The 19879-nt window shown below is 31.4% G+C and overlaps 2 protein-coding genes across 2 annotated transcripts; both read right to left on the minus strand.

Moving 5' to 3' along the window:
- Positions 1–257: 257 nt before the first annotated feature.
- LOC117785362 (calcium/calmodulin-dependent protein kinase type 1-like) lies at positions 258–5879 on the minus strand. Its single transcript, XM_034623365.1, has 9 exons — positions 5707–5879; positions 5501–5635; positions 5215–5259; positions 1753–1827; positions 1557–1695; positions 1208–1472; positions 797–923; positions 642–729; positions 258–566 (listed from the first exon to the last, which is right to left on the minus strand). The coding sequence occupies exons 1-9, from the start codon at positions 5805–5807 to the stop codon at positions 366–368; spliced, it is 1176 nt and encodes a 391-aa protein (XP_034479256.1). The 5' UTR covers positions 5808–5879; the 3' UTR covers positions 258–365.
- Positions 5880–6726: 847 nt separating this feature from the next.
- Positions 6727–12601, minus strand: LOC117779908 (sodium- and chloride-dependent GABA transporter 1). The gene is made up of 12 exons (XM_034616290.1): positions 12504–12601; positions 11981–12206; positions 11065–11329; positions 10897–10998; positions 10648–10828; positions 10147–10414; positions 9979–10082; positions 9788–9912; positions 8887–9131; positions 8534–8737; positions 8109–8276; positions 6727–7045 (listed from the first exon to the last, which is right to left on the minus strand). Exons 2-12 carry the CDS (start codon positions 12128–12130, stop codon positions 6944–6946), a joined length of 1914 nt encoding a protein of 637 aa, XP_034472181.1. The 5' UTR covers positions 12131–12206; positions 12504–12601; the 3' UTR covers positions 6727–6943.
- Positions 12602–19879: the final 7278 nt, after the last annotated feature.

Genomic DNA, 19879 nt, shown 5'->3' on the forward strand with positions numbered 1-19879 from the left:
GCAAAAAGGGTTGTACTTAAAACTGATTCAGATTGGCTTAAACCAAATCAAATCCAAATAAGAATCTGTTTCAGGGAATCCACTAATATTAAAAAAAGTCTTGTAATTATATACAATATTAAACTGTATATCTTCTTTAAGTATAATCATAATATAAATAAATATTCATATCAAATACAAGAATAAATAAATAATTATCAGAAATTATAATTAATACAATTTAAAAAATTATAAATTAAGAATATTAAAATTGGGAATAATGTTATGAGAAAAATAAAATATGGGATAAAATTTAATAAAGGTTGCTCGATTTTTAAAATATTTGTTCTGTAATGTCGATATGTGCTATCGATTGATGCGCAACATCACCTGGAGCTGGAGGATAATTGCGTCACATTAGCTGATTTATCGAAGCACGCAGCGACAGCTGTAGTCTTACTAGAGCTTTCGTTACCATATTCGGAGGATAGATTAACAGAGGATGTTAAAACACTGTTAACACTGCTGTTATTACTTAGCGCCATTCGCTGCATTTTCCGAATTATTGTTGCGGCGTTATATGCTTGCTATACAAATGAAAATATTGAAAAAATGTATTTATCTTTTTGAATATTTGTATACGTGAGTTGTGTGAAAAATACCTTCCATCGGGATTTGGCAAAGTTTTTCGTAAGCTGCTCTGAAACAGAGCGGTGAATATTTCGGCTGCTTGCCCTTCTTCCAGATATCCTTAAGAAAATAAATTTATTTAAATTCTAGTAAATTTAAAGTCTTTTAATCCGTCGTTATCACTCACCATGGATGACTCAATGCCTGTTTACATGTGTACCGCTTTTCAACAGAGACACATATTAGATTTTTTACGAAATCCTTGGCCGATTCACTAATTTCATCCCAATACGGCGATTGGAAGTCAAATTCCCCTTAAATAGTAAAAAATTCTAAATGGATTAATGCAATTTTATGTACATAAGGGTGGAGAAAAAAATATATATTTTTTGCGAAACTACTTTATTACGATAATTCGCTATAAAAGCAATGTGTGTGCAAAAAAATAATATTTTTTTTAAAGTCATTTTAATAAATACTATATATAATTATATTTATATTTTTTCTAGTTTAGCGCTAGTTCCTAATTTATTTCTGATTAAAAATAATTTAAGTAGCAGAAAATTAATTTAAATAATTTTTATTTAATTTATCCTACCTTTGAAAATTTTTGAGTATAAAACGGCGTCGTCTTCATCGTAGAATGGAGGATAGCCACAGAGAAGTATGTAGGATATCACGCCTATACTCCAGACATCAACGGCCTTACCATGTGGCTTTCCGGCTAGTACTTCTGGTGCAATATACCCGGGAGTCCCGCAAACAGTGTTCATTATGCCGGAATTTTCTATTTTTGAAAAACCAAAATCGCTTATCAGGATTTTACTGTCTTCGTCTGGACTAGAGTATAATAGATTTTCGGGCTAAAACAAATGGATTATAAAATGATAAATATTTATATATGTCTAACTGCAATATATTTAAATAAGGCCAAGCTATATAATTACCTTAAGATCTCTATGAACAACACCCTGTTCGTGCATATAGTCTACAGCCTCTAAGATTTGCTTTATTAAGTGGGATGCATCCCTTTCGGTATACGATCCCTTCTCCACAATCCGATCAAATAATTCTCCACCATTGGCCCTATTAAAAGATAATCAAATAATTCGATTGATAATTTAATGCTTAATAAATACCTACAATTCCATAACCAGATACACTTTCGCCTTATCCTCGTACGTTTCAAGAAGTTGCACAATATTTGGATGAGTTAGTCTGTAAATATAATTAGAAGATTATAATACTAGATTTGGCAACTCCTTTTGATCCAGAATTGGACTCCCTTGAAATTTTAATTTGTCTCCTTGGTCTTACTGCTTGAGCTCCTTAATGAGCAGGGAGTCCATCATTCACTCAGGACAAAGAGCATTTTATATATAGATACAAGGGCGTAGCCAGCTTTGTGCGTAGGGTATTGTATATCCACACACCAAAAATCTCTAGAGATTTTTTAAAGAAATGATATTGAGAATTTGAAAATTTCGGAGCTTACAAAATGTCAGTGATTTCATATTTTTGATACACAATATGTTATTCCAAAGTCACTGAAGTCGACTGCCATTAAATTATTTAAAATTTCAACTATCATTAGTTATTTGTAGTTTAGAATTTTTTGCCAAACTATATAAGTTAAAACTTTTTCGGAGAGTAGTTTTATGTGCGCACTCACCCTACATAATCTTAAAAGAGCATTCAGGCATGTTCTACAAATTTTCTATAAAAAGCATGCCCCAAATTTATTGAATAAAATAAAAAAAATTAAAATTTGTCTTATTTTCGAGCTGTTTTTTAGAGGTACGCCCACTTTTGTCATCATTACTCGAGAATGACAAAACCGATTTTCAAAAGCTTTACTTTTCTTAAAAGTTATTGAATATATCTGTAATTAATTTACATACAGTCTAAAATTTAAGCCAGTAGTTTAAGAGCAATTATTTTTTGAATTAAGAAAATGTTGTTTTTTAAAGCTTTTTTTTTTTTAGCTTTTTTACTTTAAAATTCAAGGAAAACTCGAAAAAAAAAAATTCTGAACCTCGGTTTTAATATTTTTTTTTTGCAAAGCTGCATTAGTTGGGCGTCTTTAAAATATGATTCATTAAAATCTAACTTGCTGTTGTCTTACACATTTTGACCACATAAGGCTAAAATCAGATTACTATATCACATAGCTGTCATAGAAACGATCGGTCAAAAATCCATATTTAGTATGAAAAGTTTTGTTATTTCTTGAGATATATCAACCAATCGCACATGTGGTATATCTGGAAATGTGTTATATATCCCTACCAAATTTGGGTCAAATCGGATCACTATTCAATATAGCTGCATTAGGAACGATCGGTCGAAAATCCACCTTTAGTATGAAAAACTTTTTTATTATCTAAGATATTTTAACCAAACTCACAATTTGTGTGCTTTATGTTGTCCTTTACATCTTCACCAATTTTGGTTCGGATCTGTCTACTATATCATATAGCTGGCAAAGGACTGATCGGTCTATAGTCAAGCTTTAGTATGAAAAATTTTTCTGTTTTTTTAAATATCTTAACTAAACTGATAGAATATGCATATAAGTTTACAGAGAAAAAAAACCGTACTAAAATTACGTTCGAATGAGCTGGAATTAAGTATTTTCGATACCTGAAACTAATATTTGATATAAGTTCGAATTACTGAAAACAAGTATAAAAATTCTTTAACCAAGTACCAACATTCTTGAAATAAAAACAAAGAATCTTCAATCAAGTAAAACTCCTGAATTACTATTTATGAGTAAAAAAAATCTTAAAATAAGATCGGGATCCAGGGTCGACTCACAGATCAAGTTCGTCAAATCTTGAATTAAGTACATTAATTCTTACTTCATTTTTGCGTTCGCTTGCTTAGAATTCTCAACTAGTTCTTGCTTTCCTACAATGAGGAGTACCTCGATGGGCACTTAGAACTTAAGACTAAACAACAGAATAATTTCTGTAATTCGTCTTCACTGGCTTTCACACAAACTGAAAGCTTTTAACACACACGCTTACGACTTAGATAACTTAATCAGGTAGCGTGAGATAATACCTATTTGAAGAAAATCTCATATATACATATAATTCGAGAATACACGATATTGATTTAAGATTGCAATATACTTAAATCAAGTATCCTGTTCATATATTAACATATTGTTGTACTCAGTTTTAGAATATTAAAAACTTGGATCATGTTTAAAATGTACTTAAATCAAGTACGTTTTAAAGTTATTTTAAGTTTTAAAATACTACAATACTTAAATTTCGTTCTTAAAATATCGTACTAGAATTAAGTTCGAAATCCTTGATTTCAGTATTTTCATTCTTAGTAAGAAATCAAGTTCGAAAAGTGGCATTTTAAGTACGAAATACTTGATTTTTTCCCTCTGTGTTGGGCTTATGCATCCTTACCGAAGTTGGTTCAAATCGGTCCACTATATCATATAGCTGCCATAGGACCGATCGGTACAAAATCAAGCTTTAGTATAAAAAACTTTTTTATTTTTGGAGATATCTCAATCAAACTCATAAATTGGGTATTCTTAATTGCCCTTCACATCCTTACCAAATTTTTTTTAAAATCGGAGCACCATATAGCTGCTATAGGAACGATCGATACGAACGGTCGATAAGCAACCTTTAATACGAAAAACTTTTTTATTTTTTAAGTTATTTGTACCTTTTACCTGACCAAATTTGGTTGGAATCGGACCACTACAACATACAGCTGCCATGTGACCGATCAGTCAAAAATCAACCTTTGCAAAAAACTTGTTTTATTGCTTATATGCTAATAACTTAGCCGTCTTTCCATAGATTTTTACGGTAAACATACTTAACGATGGGTAATTAATATTGCTGTATATATTGAAACTAATTTCAAATGACCATCTTAAATGAATATTCTGTCTATTTAGTTAAAATATCTCAAAAAACAAAAAAAAATATTTATATTAAAACTTGATTTTCGACCGATCGTTCCTACGGCAATTATATGATATAGTCCACCGATTTGAAGCAACTTTGGTCATAATGTGTAAGACAGTAACAAATTAAAATTCTGTGAGCTTGGCTAGGATATCTCAAAAAACACAAAAAATGTTAATATTAAAGGAAGTCATCAAAATCAAGAAAAATAGTTTAAAGTAAAACCAAAACTAAAAAAAAGCTTAAAAAAAAACAACATTTTCTTAGTTCAAAAATTAATTGTTCTTAAACTGCTGGCGTAAATCTTAAACTGTGTATGGATGAATTATAGATATATTCAATAACTTTTAGGAAAAGTAAAGCTTTTGAAAATCGGTTTTGCCATTCTCGAGTAATGATGACAAAAGTAGGCGTACCTCTAAAAACCGCACGGAAAAAGGGCAATTTTTTAAAAATTCTAAAAGTAAATCTCTGCAATAAAAAAAAATGTTTTTCGTCGTTTGGGGCTCCACATCTATCCAAAAAAGTGAGTTTGGTTCAATTCAGAAGAAAAAAGTCCAAATTTGTTGCCTAGTGTTCTTAAGGACGAATGACTAATTTCAAGTATACTTAAGGTCTCCAAGGCAATAAAGAAGGGGATCGGGGGGTCACAACTCACCGCGTTCCATTCGGACTGTTGCCATCTAAACGATCTGCACCGAAGCTACAAAGAAAGAAAGCTAATTAATTCAAAGAAGATTTTAAAAATTAAACAATAATCAGAAATAAAATGGATCTGATATTAAATATCACATATTTATACGTAATTGATAGAAGAAAATCTAGTAAATTAATTCATTAGGCTTAAAGGTCCTATTTAGTCTTAAAAATATATAAAGACTAATGCAACGTCTTAAATGACATAAAAATATATATAGTACATAATATACGCAAATTGATCTCACCTTCGAAGCACTCGTATCTCGTTTACCAAAGATTCTTCTATACCCTTTAAATTTTTTTTTTCAATTATTTTAACTGCACGCTTCTGTCCGGGCGTTACTTTACTCTTGGCCAAGTGCACCACGGAAAATGCTCCACTGTTTAAAATGTTTATTATATTAATATTATTAAATAAGTGTGAGAAATAAGTATTCCTCGGGATACTCACGTTCCCAATTTCTCATGTACACTGTAATTCTCTTCAAATGAAACCGGATTATACATCTTCTTTGTATCCTTTGATTTGACCTTCCTGCCAAACAGGAACATCAGGCTCAGCAGGATGACCAGGAAACAAGAGGAAACAACAGAAAACAACAGAACCAACGAATAAACAGCACTCGAATAACTGAATTGTTTTGTTTAAAATATGTTCAAAGTACATTTGAATGTGAGCAAACCCGCATCAGCTTTGTTTTAAGTTACTTGTGTTAAATATAGCAAGTGAGAAGAAAGCTACAGTCACGGTGCCCGGCAGTTAAAAGCCCAGTACCAGTAACCACCATAAATGATATAAAAATTATAAAAATACGAACATAATTTGTTTTATATATAGATATCATTAATCAATTTACGAATAAACGGTTTTAAAATATTTTATTTACTTGATAGTTTAATGTAAGAAATAAAAGCAATTGACACAAGCAATTAACGTCTAAATTTCTTAAAAAATAATTACAACAAAGCTCCGCAAACACTTTATATAAACACATATACATATGCACTTCACTATCAATGTCATTACACATATTATAATAACTATCGATGAGTCCAATGTACTATTTATGCAATATAAATATGAATGTCCAGAATATTATTAGCTTATTATTACGAAATAGCGTAAAGTATTTAAGAATAATTTTAGATTAAGCTTATATATAAAAATTCTAGTAAACCATTGATGTACATTATATACATACATATAATGTACATACACCCCTATGATTATACATATATTTATATATATTATAGTATTATATAATATAAATTTATAAATATTAAGAATAACCCAATAGATAATATGATAATCCATTTAAACACTTACTAGTTTATCAATACTTAATTAATACATTTTAATTGCATTTTGCACTTTGGCTGAAGATTATCATTTCTTATTTGACTGCTTCAAAACCAAATATTTTACAATAGTATAATATAAATATATATATACTCTAGTTAAAAATATTTCAACACATTGTTACTTAAAATCCAAAATTATTATTTAAAAACACGAAATGCTTATAAACATTTAACGGTTTTAATGCAATAACATAATATTATTATTATTGAAATACGATCTACAACTGCAAAAATATCAAAAACTTATGAAATTAGGCAATATGAAGCGATGCTGTTGAAATACCTTTAAAAATACTTCAAGTATTTTCAAAATATTTTACTTAAGCCTATAATGATTCCGCCGCAATCTCCTTAGCATAAGCTTCCCTTTGCATTTTTTCACGTAACCGTGGAATATCCTCATCAATTCGAACAATGGAACGTATTTTCTGTAAAGTTTCAAGTTAGTTTTTATTATTAATGTCTTTGGATTATCCTAAAGCTATATGCTCTATTTTCTAGTTATACAAAAATATACAAGGGAAAACGGAAAGAAAATGGGTAAATTTAGAAAACATTGAAATAAATCTATATTTAAAATAATATAAATTCAGCATCAATTAAGAAGTCAAATAACGTAAAAAAAGACATTGAGGGTTTTCACTTGAAAGTGGCAGCATTGCAGTGAGCACATCTGCCAGACGTCACAACAACAATTTGTACTGGAAAATTTTGTGCCAGGGTGCTAGACTACGAAAAGTCAGGCAAATATGCCCATGTAAAGATGATAAAAAAAAACGATTAAAAGTCTATCATTTCAATCGAAAGTTAGTATTTTTAATAATGGACGCTAGCATCTAGACTACCAGGAAGCTCAATCACTTTCAAACCAAAATATAAAACTGATATAAGAATTTCTGGGCAGGATTGAATTGTAAAGGGGTGCTCACGATTTCAGTAAAGCACATGTGCCCGCTGCCACTGTAAAGTGAACACCCTAATTGCTTATTAAAATTGGTTGAGATTTGACAAAGTTATGAGAGTTCAAAGTTGTCCAAAAATTTACAATGGTAATTTTAGGTAAATGGGTAATTTAAGGACAATTTTAAATATCCCTTTATTAAAAATAATTTAAGTGCAGCATCTATTCAGAAGTCAAATAATGTTTTAAAAGACACTGCTCATTAAAATTGGTTAAGACTTGACAAAGTTATGAGAGTTCAAAGTTGTCCAAAAATTTACAAGAGAAAAACTTGAAAAAATGGGTAATTTAAAGAAAACTGTAAATATCCCTTAATTAAATATAATTTAAACGCAGCATTACATGAAAAGTCAAATACTGTTTAAAAAGACATAACTTATTCAAATTGGTTGAGATTTGTCAAAGTTATGAGAAAATAAACTTTCGACTTTTGTTGCTAATATTTGCTTTCCATATTTGTTCATTCTTGGTCAAAATTCTAGTAGGGAATTAAATGATCATAGCAATTTTAGTAATGAGTTAAATCTTACATCGCATAAGTCTCCTGGCGTCCGCTTCCACAACCAGATCATATATACCGGAATATAAAGCATCGAAGATAATGCAGTGAACCAGCCAAATGCATGTGCCCACCATGGATAACTGTAGTCCAGATATTTGATTGGCGTCCATTGCACTATATTAAAGAAGAAAACTCCCTAAAAATAAAGCATAAAAAAGAAGAAGAATTTTACAAGCAGTTAATCATAATAAGTTTAAGCCGAACAGGTTATCTAATATTTGTATTTTCTTTATTTTTTTCCTTTTCTAGTGTTGTGAGAAATTAAAATAATAGAATTGAGAATACAAATTAATTTCATCAGCATGTGTGAGAAAGTTAATATATATTTAAGCTTTTACAGATTTGGACAATTTGAACGGACTTTTCACAAAAACTCTTTTTTTCAGATCTTACCAAACATATGGCGGGTGTTGTAATACACCAGCAGAATTTCCACCACACCGTGGGATAATATCCAATCATGTCCTTAATGCCATCGTAAAATCGGTCAACGCCATAGCACCAGGATATTGAGACACACTCAAAGAATATAAGCCATAGCAGGCAGAAGCCACTAACAGCGTATGAATCCAATATTTGGAAAATATACATGCCGCCCTAGAAAAAGATTGAAAAAGAAAATTAAAGCCTTATTGTATTATTATTCATATATCTGAAGAGCTTGGTTCCCAAGGGAATAAACAAGTGATTTATTTGTAAATCAAGCTCGCAATGATCTCAATTTTAAAAATATGAAAAAGACTTACTTGTGTTATGCAAGTTAATCCAACTAAGTAGCTTAAGAAACAAACGATCGCTATAAAAATCTCCTTGCGTTTCCTTAAAAGTTGTGGCCACTCATCTATAATAGCTGTAATAAAGCCTTCCATAGTGCAAAACTGTGAGTCCAAGCCAATTAGAAGAAGCATGAAAAAGAATAGACACGACCACATTGGAGAACCAGGAAGCTGCAATACCGCTGACGGATATACCAGGAATGCTAATCCAGGTCCTGAAATATACAGATATAAAGATATAATACTATTGCTTGCATTTTTAATCGGATACCATATAGATTTTTTAAACTAATTTTTTTTTTATATATATATTTTTCTCATACTCGTATTATTTTTTTTTTTTATTTTTTTTTATGTATAACACACATTGACGAGGGGGACTTATATTTTATTGAATTTTATATTATTCCTGACTGTTCTTCTTTAGCATTGTACTGAGTGGTACTCGATCCCGGGTTTTTTTGCTGAGCTGAACTCTAAGAATTAATCCACCGGACTTGAACTTAAAATATTTTTTCTATTTGTTGTCTAACAATAATGTACTTATCGGTTCCAAATTTAAAAGGCGAAAAAAATTTAAAAGAAACACGAATATATTTAATTCCAATGCGATTTAATTAACTTGATTTAAGTTTAAAATAAATATGGTATTTGTAATTTGAAGTGTTTTCTTTTTGGTTTCACTATATTCACATTAACTTTGACATTTAAGTATGTTTTAAGGTAAATCAAATACTTTTGTATTTATTTTACTTTTCGTTTTATCTATCAGTGTAATAAAAGGATACATTTTTTTTATTCAGATAGAGATAGCTGAAGAAATTGATGGAAACAAACTTATAGAGGAATATGTACTAAGATTTATACGAACCAGATGCTGCTACTTCTGCCACAGGTCTTTGCTGCTCATGAGCCATGAATCCGATAACAGAGAATATTACAAATCCGGCAAACATACTTGTACTCGAGTTGACAGTGCAAACAATTAGGGCATCCCTAGATTCGATAGATTGGAAATGTACTATAACCATTAATAATTTCTTACAAATTGGCAACACTTACTTGTAGACATTATTGGTAAACTTGTTATAGCTGCCGAGTGCCACCAAAGTTCCCAGACCCAGGCCATAAGAAAAGAAAATTTGTGTCACCGCATCGATCCAAACCTTCAAAATCACTCAAAATTTAAAAAAATGTCGGTTTTTAAACGTACAATTAATTTGAACATACCTCGGAGCTTGATAGTTTTGAAAAGTTGGGAATAATATAAAACTTGATACCTTCGAGGGCACCAGGTAAAGTAATGCCACGAATTAGTAGGACCGTCAGTAAAACGTAGGGGAAGAGTGCAGTAAAATAAACAACTTTTCCGGTCCATTTCACTCCCTTCCAAATACAAAAGTAGCAAAGTATCCAAACAAGAAGAAGAGTACCCGCTAGTTCCCAGCGAACGTTTCCAATTTCTTCAATTCCCGAGGATATTTGTAGAGCACGTCGCCTGAAATAAATAAAACAATATCCGTTGCATACTTTTAGGCGCTTGTTTTCCTACACAAAAATTAAAGCAGCTATTTCTGCCGTTCTCTTTAACCGATCTTGATGTAGGATGATTGATAGTAATAATAGATAACAAAAAAGGGCGGTTAGCTTGTCGACTTGCTTATATCGACACAAAATATTTCTTTGAATTTAAAATTCATTTGTTTGTTTAATGTTACTGTCTCAACCTACTCCCAAAATTCTTTGACTGGATCTGTAAGTTCTGTGGATGAAATATTTGTGGCGGCCACTGTGCAAACTTTGTTAGCTGTTCCATTGATGATTTTATCCCAACAATGTAGATTCTTCCTCTCATACTGATTAACACAATTAACGGTATTCCACCAGTTGTTGCAGGTACGCCAGGGTACATCTGTAATGAACAAAAGTATTCAAAATATAGACTGGTTTAGGTCTTGGCTCTAAAGCTCGAGATCGTACCCGCTCGCATTGACATGAAGAAGTAGAATACAGCCCAAGCCAATATAACAATATAGTAGACGTTCATCCAGCAGGACATTACGGCAGCGGCATACCCGATTCCTGAAACGGAACAGTCCTACTTGATATTTTTGATCTTATTTAAGGAGTTTCATATACTGCTCTTACCTTTGAATATTGGCGCTATTTTGAACACACCCAATCCACCGATTGTTAACATTTGGCCAAGCGCCAGTTCCATAAAAAACATCGGAATACCAGCTAAGAATAATGTAATAATATATGGAAGTAGAAAAGCGCCACCTCCATTTTTGTAACACAAATATGGAAAACGCCAGACGTTTCCCAAGCCAATTGCCAGTCCAACTACAGATAATATGAAATCCAATTTTGAGCTCCAACTTCCGCGATCCGGAAGCTGCACTGTGGTTAACTTTAAGCGAAAAAAACAATTAAAATTGAAATTGTAGAGCTTAGGTTAACAACTTGAGAGTATTGTCACCAAATTTGGCTGCTCTAACTCTTATAGTCTCGAAGATAAACGTGTTCAAAGTGGTTTACCATAAATTGTCACGAGTCTAATTGGCTCCTTTACCTCTTTTTGAGTACCGAGCTGAAAACCAAAACCAGAAAGTGCACTATCCGGTCAGTCGGATAAGATTGCGTACATCTCAGACACAAGACGAGCTAGAGACTCCAAATTTGGTAGTTATTTTGAAAAACTACTGAAATGCATATATTTTTGTTTTATTGCATAAAAAAAAAACTATGTTTATTGTTAACTATTTAAACAAGATCCAATGGTTTCTATTATATTTTCAATTAGCTTTTTGTGAGTAATATATTCCTTTAAAGATCTACTAATATTCGTTTTAGTTATTGAAATTAAAATTCACAAAAAATTGTTTCAAAGAAATCTTTATAACTTTTATCTCAATATTTAAATTGTTTATAATGGGATTAAAATTAACTAAGAGTCAATTGATATTACTAGATAATACGTATTGTATTGTATTGTAGGAAATCCACTTAAGTTCAACAGTATGACAGTATTTCCGGCGTTTTTCTTTAAAAATCAACTTACTTGGTGATTAGTAGACGTGACTGCTGTGTCCGTTACCGATTGTCCTGTAGTGGTTAAGTCTTTGGGACATAATAGTTTACCCATCTCAATTTGGCAATGTTTTTGGTGATCTCCTCCTCCGTCGCCATCTTTCCCACAATTAATGGACATTTTGTGAAGACCCTTATAAAATACTATCCCTTGATGCTTTTTTGATTATCGATCTATTTGGTTTGCTATCGCCGACCTGTTAAAATATATAATGTTTTATAAATTAGTGTAGCTTAAAATCATTAGAAAATTAAATTAACTTTAATTAGTTGTATAATATCAATCGTAATTTGTTTTTTTTTTCGATTGGCTGAAAATGTTTATTGCACTGATAAAGTCAAACAAATATGTATTTTAAAAATCATTATGAAAGCCGTAGAAGTGGATTTAACAATACTTTTCGAACAAAAGTTTATTATACTTGCTCCTATAATGCCATAGAGTTGAAATTTTCCGAAATTTTTGACAAGCGAAAAAGGAATTTTTAACGCACCCACGACACCCAAACAGGTCACTTGCTTACATCCAACTGAATGTTGATCTCGAATGCGATCTGGGCCTCTGACCATATAGAGGCATCCGCAGATAAATAATGAACAAAACACCAGTTTATACATCAATCAAATCAGAGATGAGAGTAATTTAAACCGGAGCTAAGTCAAACAACGCTGACTGACATTTTTACATACAATTTAATTTAATAATGATTTACTGAGAGGGTTCTAGACCACAGACAGTGAGCAGAGTTGAAAATTGCTGTTGGACAGCTCACATATACACGTAGTCACAAATCCCAAGCCCGATTCCCCATTATAGGTCACCCTACCCGGTAAACATTTGTATATTAGGTTTACATTGCCATCCAAGGGTTGCTCAAAGCATATCTAATCGTTCTTCATTCCACAAGTTACAATATAATCCAAATACAAAAATTATCAATAAAAAAAATTTAAAAAAAAAAATGGGTAGTTCAATAAAATATTAAAAAATTTACTATTTTAAAATAATTAATTAGACATTGCTTTTCAAAATTGGTTGAGATTCTACAGAGCTATGAGAGTTCAAAGTAGTCAAAAATATAACAAAGAAAAAAATTTTAAAAATGTGTCATTTTATGAAATACTTAAATATCCCCCAATTAAAAAATAATTTAAATGCAGGATCAATAAAGATGTCAAGCATTGTTTAAAAAGTCATTGCTTATTAAACTTAGTCGAGATTTGACAAGAGTTCAAAGTTGTCCAAAACTGTACAAGGGAAAATATGAAAAAATGGGTAATTTAAGGAAAAGTTTTAATATCCCCAAATTACAAATAATTTAAATGCAGGATCAATTAAGAAGTCAAATAATGTTTAAAAAGTCATTGCCTATTAATATTGATCGAGATTTGACAAAGTTATGAGAGTTCAAAGTTGTCCAAAAATTTACATGGGAAAAACTTGAAAAAATGTTTAATTTAAGGAAAATTTTAAATATCCCCAAATTACAAATAATTTAAATGCTGCATCTTGTTAGTATACTTGAATATCTAAATAAAAGAATTTGACTTAACTCAAAATTGACAAGTGTAGCAAACTTTTCATACAACCCTCGATCTTGCACTTGCGGAGGATGTATGTTTTGGAACGTAATTAGATAAATACGTGAACGAGAGTGCTTACTGCCATATACTATTAATTTATGTACATTTATGTGAAGCCTAGTTTATTTTTATGCGGGCTTTAAATTATGTGCTATTCGACCAGTTGATAAGTAAATATGTAAAAATAATTCAAACATATATGGGCATAGAATATATATACATATATTCTTGATCAGTAAAAATGCATTTAACCTGCTTTTCTAAAGACTCTAGATTAAAAAACATTTATGATGTTTTGATGTAACATGCATAGAAATTAATTTCAAATTTAAAAATATCTATTTGGTATAATTTATATGGACATTGAAATGCATACTCTAGAATTAATAAAAATCTCTTGCAAATAAATTGATTTGACTAATTAAAAAATTAGTTACTGTCGCAGACTTAATTACAGCGTTCTAAATTGTTTATTTATAGTCGGAGATAATCATACAGCTTAAAACCAGTTTTAAGTCCTTAAGAATTCTAACAAGTATTTGGTATCAAAAGAAACAAGGGCAACGCCGCACACTGGGGCAGGAGGTCGAAAAGCGTGGCAAAAATCATTTTTTTGACGAAAGCATTCGATAGAGAAAGCTTGAAAGATTACGAATCCAAAAGATTTTTGAAATCAGGTAAGAATTGTGGGCGTGACAGCCTCTCAAAGTTGACCCATTTTTCAGTGCGCGCAAAAATGTGAAAATTTTATAAAAAATGCAAACTTTTACTTATTATTTACAATTTACTAGTGTGAGAAGAAGAGCGCAGTCTGTTAATGAATAAGATGCAAAAAAAATAAAGATACCAGTTTAATGCATTAGCATTGTTGTAACTTGTACCTGTTTTAAAATCGTTTAGCGCCGTTATTGCTCAAATTATGTTTGGGAAATTTTGAGCAGGTATGTATTACAAATAAAACCGATAGTTGAGGAAATCCGCTCTGATGCAATATGAATGGAGATCACTGCCTATTCTTTTTCAATAGGGTTTTAGTTTTTTACCTAGTCAAAAAGGCAATACCTATTGAATATTGGGTAAACTAGGTGTTGTTTTTTACCTAATTAAATAGGAAGTGTGTACCTGTTTAATGAATTGTTTTACCTAATTTAAAAAAAACTATTTAATGAAGTGCAGTCAATGTTGTTAGCCAGTTAATTTTTGACTTCATAAGAGCCATTACATATCTGGAGCTGCTTTTTTCTTGAACAGTATTTTTAAATATAATTCAGAAAATTTTCGTCAGTACTAGAAGTGAAATGTAATCATGGCTTTAAATAATTCAAAATGTTTCGAGATATTCATTGCCAAAAAAACAAACCTGAATTCCAAATGGCTATACTGAATGAATTGAAGGTACCCTTAGAAGATGTGTTAGCTGAGTTAATAGTCAAAATTACCAACATTTATCGGAGCTTGGACAAAAAATGGCAAAAATGCCAACGATCAACAGAAAAGTTTCAGAGAATCTTTTTGGACTGGCTTAATGACGTTACGGAACTTGAGGTGGCAGGAGAAGGAACGGGCCCATCTACTAGCCAAGGCAGAGGAAGACCGAGGAAACCTTTGGAAGACTGCTCGATGTACACAAGGGAACGCAAGCTAGACAACGCTACAGAAGCAATATCCACGGAACATTTGGCAGATGCGCCATCTTAAAAATATGTGAAAGTGCAGGAAAGGACTAAAGCGGATATTACAAAAGCAGTGAAGATCGCAAGTCCATTACGGCTGAACAGAATAAAGAAAAGCATTCCAACGCCACCCAATTCTGCGGCAACAAGTTATACAGTAGACGAAGCTTTTGCTTTATTTATGGACTTGGGAGTGACGAAGGAGAAATATTACACTTAACGAGGCTCCTTACTTCGACATAATGTCGATGTTCTTCCCGGATATAAAAAATTGGATTTGCTAAAAAGGAAGCCGTTGTAGCCGAATGTATCTGTTGAGGTTGGACTTCAGGATTTGATGGATCACACCGCTAGACCCCTAATACAAAGTTTGCCTGAGGAAGAGGTTGAGCTGCTTCCCGAACAACTTACATTACTGAGCAAGTGGGGAAGTGATGGATCGTCCGGCCAAAGTGCATATAAGCAAATAATACATACAGAAGACGAAACCTTACGACTAAGAAGTAAAAGCTCTGAGCATTGGAGAAATCCTCGACCATCCTCCTAATTACTGCCGTCCAATTTTGTTCAAATATGCTAAAGAAACAAGCGAACTGACGCAATCAACTAGCGACGACATGGATTCACAAATAGATCGATTGATTCCAACTGATACGAGTATTACAACCAAAAATGGGAAAACCTTGAAAGTTGACTTTTCGTTTTTTTTTTTTCACCATGATTGATGGAAAAGTCTTAAATGATGTTGCAAATAATAGGTCAACCCTGAGGTGTGCAATTTGTATAAAGACTCAATCACAATATTCGAAAAAAGGCGATTCAACGAAGGGAAATAATCTGGACGATTCAACGCAGGATAAGGAATGCTATAAGCATGGAATTTCTCCATTACATTGTAGAATAAAGTGTATGGACTTTATTTTAAAGCTTGCGTACACACTTCCACGGCCAGGAGAACAATATGACGATAAACAAACACAGAAGGAAATCAGAGCTGACCGGAAAAAGATTATTCAAGCAGAGTTTACTAACAGGCTTGGATTAAAGGTGGACTACCCAAAGCACAATTATGGAAATACCAATGAGGGAAATACGTCCAGAAGATATTTTGCTAATGGTGAATTGACCTCTCAAATAACAGGTGTTCACAATGACATTATTAAAAGGTTGTCTGTTATCCTTAATGTCATAAATTCTAAGAAAATGATAAATTGCTCAAAATATGAAGAGTATGCATCAAAAACAAAGCATCTTCTGATTGAAATGTACCCCAAGAAGTTGCTTACACCTACCGTTCACAGGATTTTGGATCATGGCGGAGATTTAATTGAGTACCAATGCCTACCGCTTGGAGAGTTGTCCGAAGAAGAGGAATGCAAAAACAAGGAATGTAAAAAGTTTAGATACACGAATACTTGCAAGATTTCACTTGAGAGACAGAATGAAGACCTTTTCAATATGCTGCGGCCTCTCACATCCACTTGTTTCATCCCTTAGACATGTTAAATCACGAAAGGATTTAGAAGAAAATAATTATAGTCCCGAAATGTTAAGTTTATTAGATATTAATCCAAATGTTGATGAATATTTTGAAGAAAATCAGGCATAGAATAAATATTATATAATATATACACAGCTAAGCTCATACAATATTAAAAAAAAAAATTATTTTTTTTTTTTGTTATTAGGTTATTAAAACTATTTAATATGTTAAAAAATATTGTTTAATAATAAAATAAGATTAAAATAAATATACTACACACAAAAACATTGGCTTTTTTTTTAATCTTACATGTCAAAAAAGCACCGAATATATTTTTCAACTTTGGCCAACAAACCTGAGCCGCCTTGTGTGCCAAACACCCTGTGTTTTAAAATAACATGAAGTTTTATGAAGTTTTCTATCAAGTGCTTTTTAAATTTTGAAAATATCTTGACTGGTTCAAAAGATATGATTTTTACAACGCAAAATGAGGATCTGCCCCACTGTGCGCCGTTTTACATACATAAATATATATGAACATATGTATGGGTGAAAAAATATAAAGAGCGTTTTCCTTTTGCGCATGACCTAAAAACCGTTAAGGGTCACGGGGATATATTTATTAATACACGTATATGTATATGTATCGGAGTTAAGAAAAGATAAACTCTATTAACTAAAAATTAACAAAATAAAACCAAGGATTAAGTAAGTATTTATACTATATATATTGTAAATAGCTTATGTTTAGGTATATAGATATATGTATGAAAACGCATATATGCGAAACAATTGCGCAAGACCAAACACTGCTAAAGAAAGAGAGAGGAAGAGATTGAAAAACACAAAGAGGACAGGTTGTATCTTTTAATGTTAAAGCTTGTAATTAACACTTGCTGAAAGCATCTTAAATAAGGCCAACAAAATTATAATATTCCAAGTGGCAAGTAAGTATTAAATTCATAAATTCTTTCAGTTTGTGGTCTAACAAGCTTAAAACAACATCAGGAATATAAATATGTATTTATATATCTTCTGCTACATACACGTACATACAAAAAGCAAAGTTAGCAAGTGATTGTCAATAAGAAAATAATTATTGCATTCCAATTTAACAATTTAACATACTTAACATTAACTAAAGTAATTGCTAATAATTAATACAGCTACTTGAAATTGTGAATTGCAGATTTGAATATTTCTATGTACAAAATACCTACACATATACGTATAATCTCTAAAGTTTTGAAAGAGAAATGTTTTTAAAACCAACGTTTGGAGTGTTGGTTTTCCTTAGATTTCTGAGACTTAATTTTTTCGAATGCATTTTAGATTTAATTAAATAAATCTGTCAACAATTTTTTAAACATTTAGAGATTCTTAGAACACACCTGAATATCTTATTTTCACTCATGGAAAGACATTGGTCTTTGAAAACGCGTTAGAAATAACAATGTGGATTTTGAAAGTGAAATTCGATTATATTATATTCAATTAAGTTGTCATCGTCCTTAAAACTTTTTTGAATTTTTTGCTTAACTAGAATATTAAATAAATTTTATAGATCATTCATATTATAAAGTGATTAAATAAAGGATATATAATAATATATTTCAAATAAATATCTAATTTTTATCAATTTTTTTTCTTTTTTGCAGTTTGAAAGGACTCTATTTTGTTGGTGCCATGTTATATCCACGACTATCTCACAGGCATATAGCGACAACGGCTCTCTATTTATTATTAACATTAGGAGTCCTTGGGCTCATTATTATACTGTGTATATTTAATGATACTGAACACACCTATCTGTTCAAATCGGGCTCAAATAGTGAACAACAATTGTCCAATTCGGCAAGTTTAAAATATAAATCCGAAGAGGATAATCCTTTGAGCTATGAAAAAGCAATTATTGTAACCACCTCGAAGCACAACACTAAAAATATATTGAAAAAGGGTTCAAACGATGAAGGGGAACAGCAACATATTTATATTGATGAATTAAATACGGAAAATAAGAAGCCAAAGCGATTGTATGATAATTATATTAATTACAGCAAATTAAAGATTGCAGCGAAAACGAAAAAAATCAAGAATATTTCTAATTATTCTTCAACTTTATATAATGACAGTGAATTTAAGAAAAAGGCAGGGAAATTTCCAAAATTATATGTTGATGACGATACTGACAATGATGATGAAAATAAATCATTTTATCATGAAATTAATGAAATTAATAGTGACAATGATAACGACAATGAAGCTAGCGGAAGTGGCGATGGTTCACAGTTTATGGAACTATATAATAAGAATGAAAACTATGACTTGGAAACCCGAAAATTTATTAAACGTATCGGTCTGAAACTGTTACAGTTTTCAAAAAGAAATACATCCGATCCGACATTTCGAAACAACAAAAATCAATTAAAATTCGACTCAATACATCGAAAAAATCAAAGAATTAAACAACTTTTTCGGCCTGGCACTATTGAATCGAAAGTAAACTATTATAGATCTCTGGAATTAACACCGTCCTATCCATCTCTAAAAACGCAAAATATTTCTAAATGGAGCCAGGATTCCGAATCTGGAGGATTTCCATTCTGGACGGCGACCCAAATAAAAACAAGACGCGTCATTGGCAATGAGAAGAAAAGCGCCGAGAGATCTCGACAACTTTTACTCTGTGAAAAGGGTAAATCCGGCGGAGGTGGAGGGGAACTTTGTCGGATGTTGTTCAAGGAAACATGAGTAATATTTAAGTATATCATTATTAACGTATAACATAGCGAGACAATTCAAAGAACTTATGTAGTTGTGTTTCGACTTTGGCGGGCCGAAGTGAATTGGTGTATTATATAATAAAATATAAAAATAAATAAAACACTTTATTCGAAAAGAATTTACATTTGGTATTTAAATTATTCTTATAGTATCGGAGAAAAAGGCGTTGAAAGTGGTGTACCGTAAATTGTCAAGAATCTAATAGGCTCTTGTACCCATTTTTGGATACCGAGCTAAAAGTTTATGAATCCGTGTAGGTGATTGGTCGAAAATTTGCATTTTCAAAGCACTTAAAAGTTCACTTACTTACTTTTGTTCATCAGAAAATGACACCCTTAATTCAAAA

This window comes from Drosophila innubila, chromosome 4, assembly GCF_004354385.1.
Source record: "Drosophila innubila isolate TH190305 chromosome 4, UK_Dinn_1.0, whole genome shotgun sequence".
NCBI lineage: Eukaryota > Metazoa > Arthropoda > Insecta > Diptera > Drosophilidae > Drosophila > Drosophila innubila.

What these genes read in the sequence shown, in the direction of transcription:
- LOC117785362 (XM_034623365.1), bottom strand. Translation starts at nt 5,807, where the DNA reads ATGTTCCTGTTTGGCAGGAAGGTCAAATCAAAGGATACAAAGAAGATG. An exon ending in TTGTTCATAGAGATCTTAAG is followed by an intron (nt 1,473 to 1,556) that starts GTAATTATATAG and finishes CATTTGTTTTAG; the next exon opens with CCCGAAAATCTATTATACTC. An exon ending in CAGGCATTGAGTCATCCATG is followed by an intron (nt 730 to 796) that starts GTGAGTGATAAC and finishes TATTTTCTTAAG; the next exon opens with GATATCTGGAAGAAGGGCAA.
- LOC117779908 (XM_034616290.1), bottom strand. Translation starts at nt 12,130, where the DNA reads ATGTCCATTAATTGTGGGAAAGATGGCGACGGAGGAGGAGATCACCAA. An exon ending in CTTCATGTCAATGCGAGCGG is followed by an intron (nt 10,829 to 10,896) that starts GTACGATCTCGA and finishes TGTTCATTACAG; the next exon opens with ATGTACCCTGGCGTACCTGC. An exon ending in TTTACCAATAATGTCTACAA is followed by an intron (nt 9,913 to 9,978) that starts GTAAGTGTTGCC and finishes TATCGAATCTAG; the next exon opens with GGATGCCCTAATTGTTTGCA.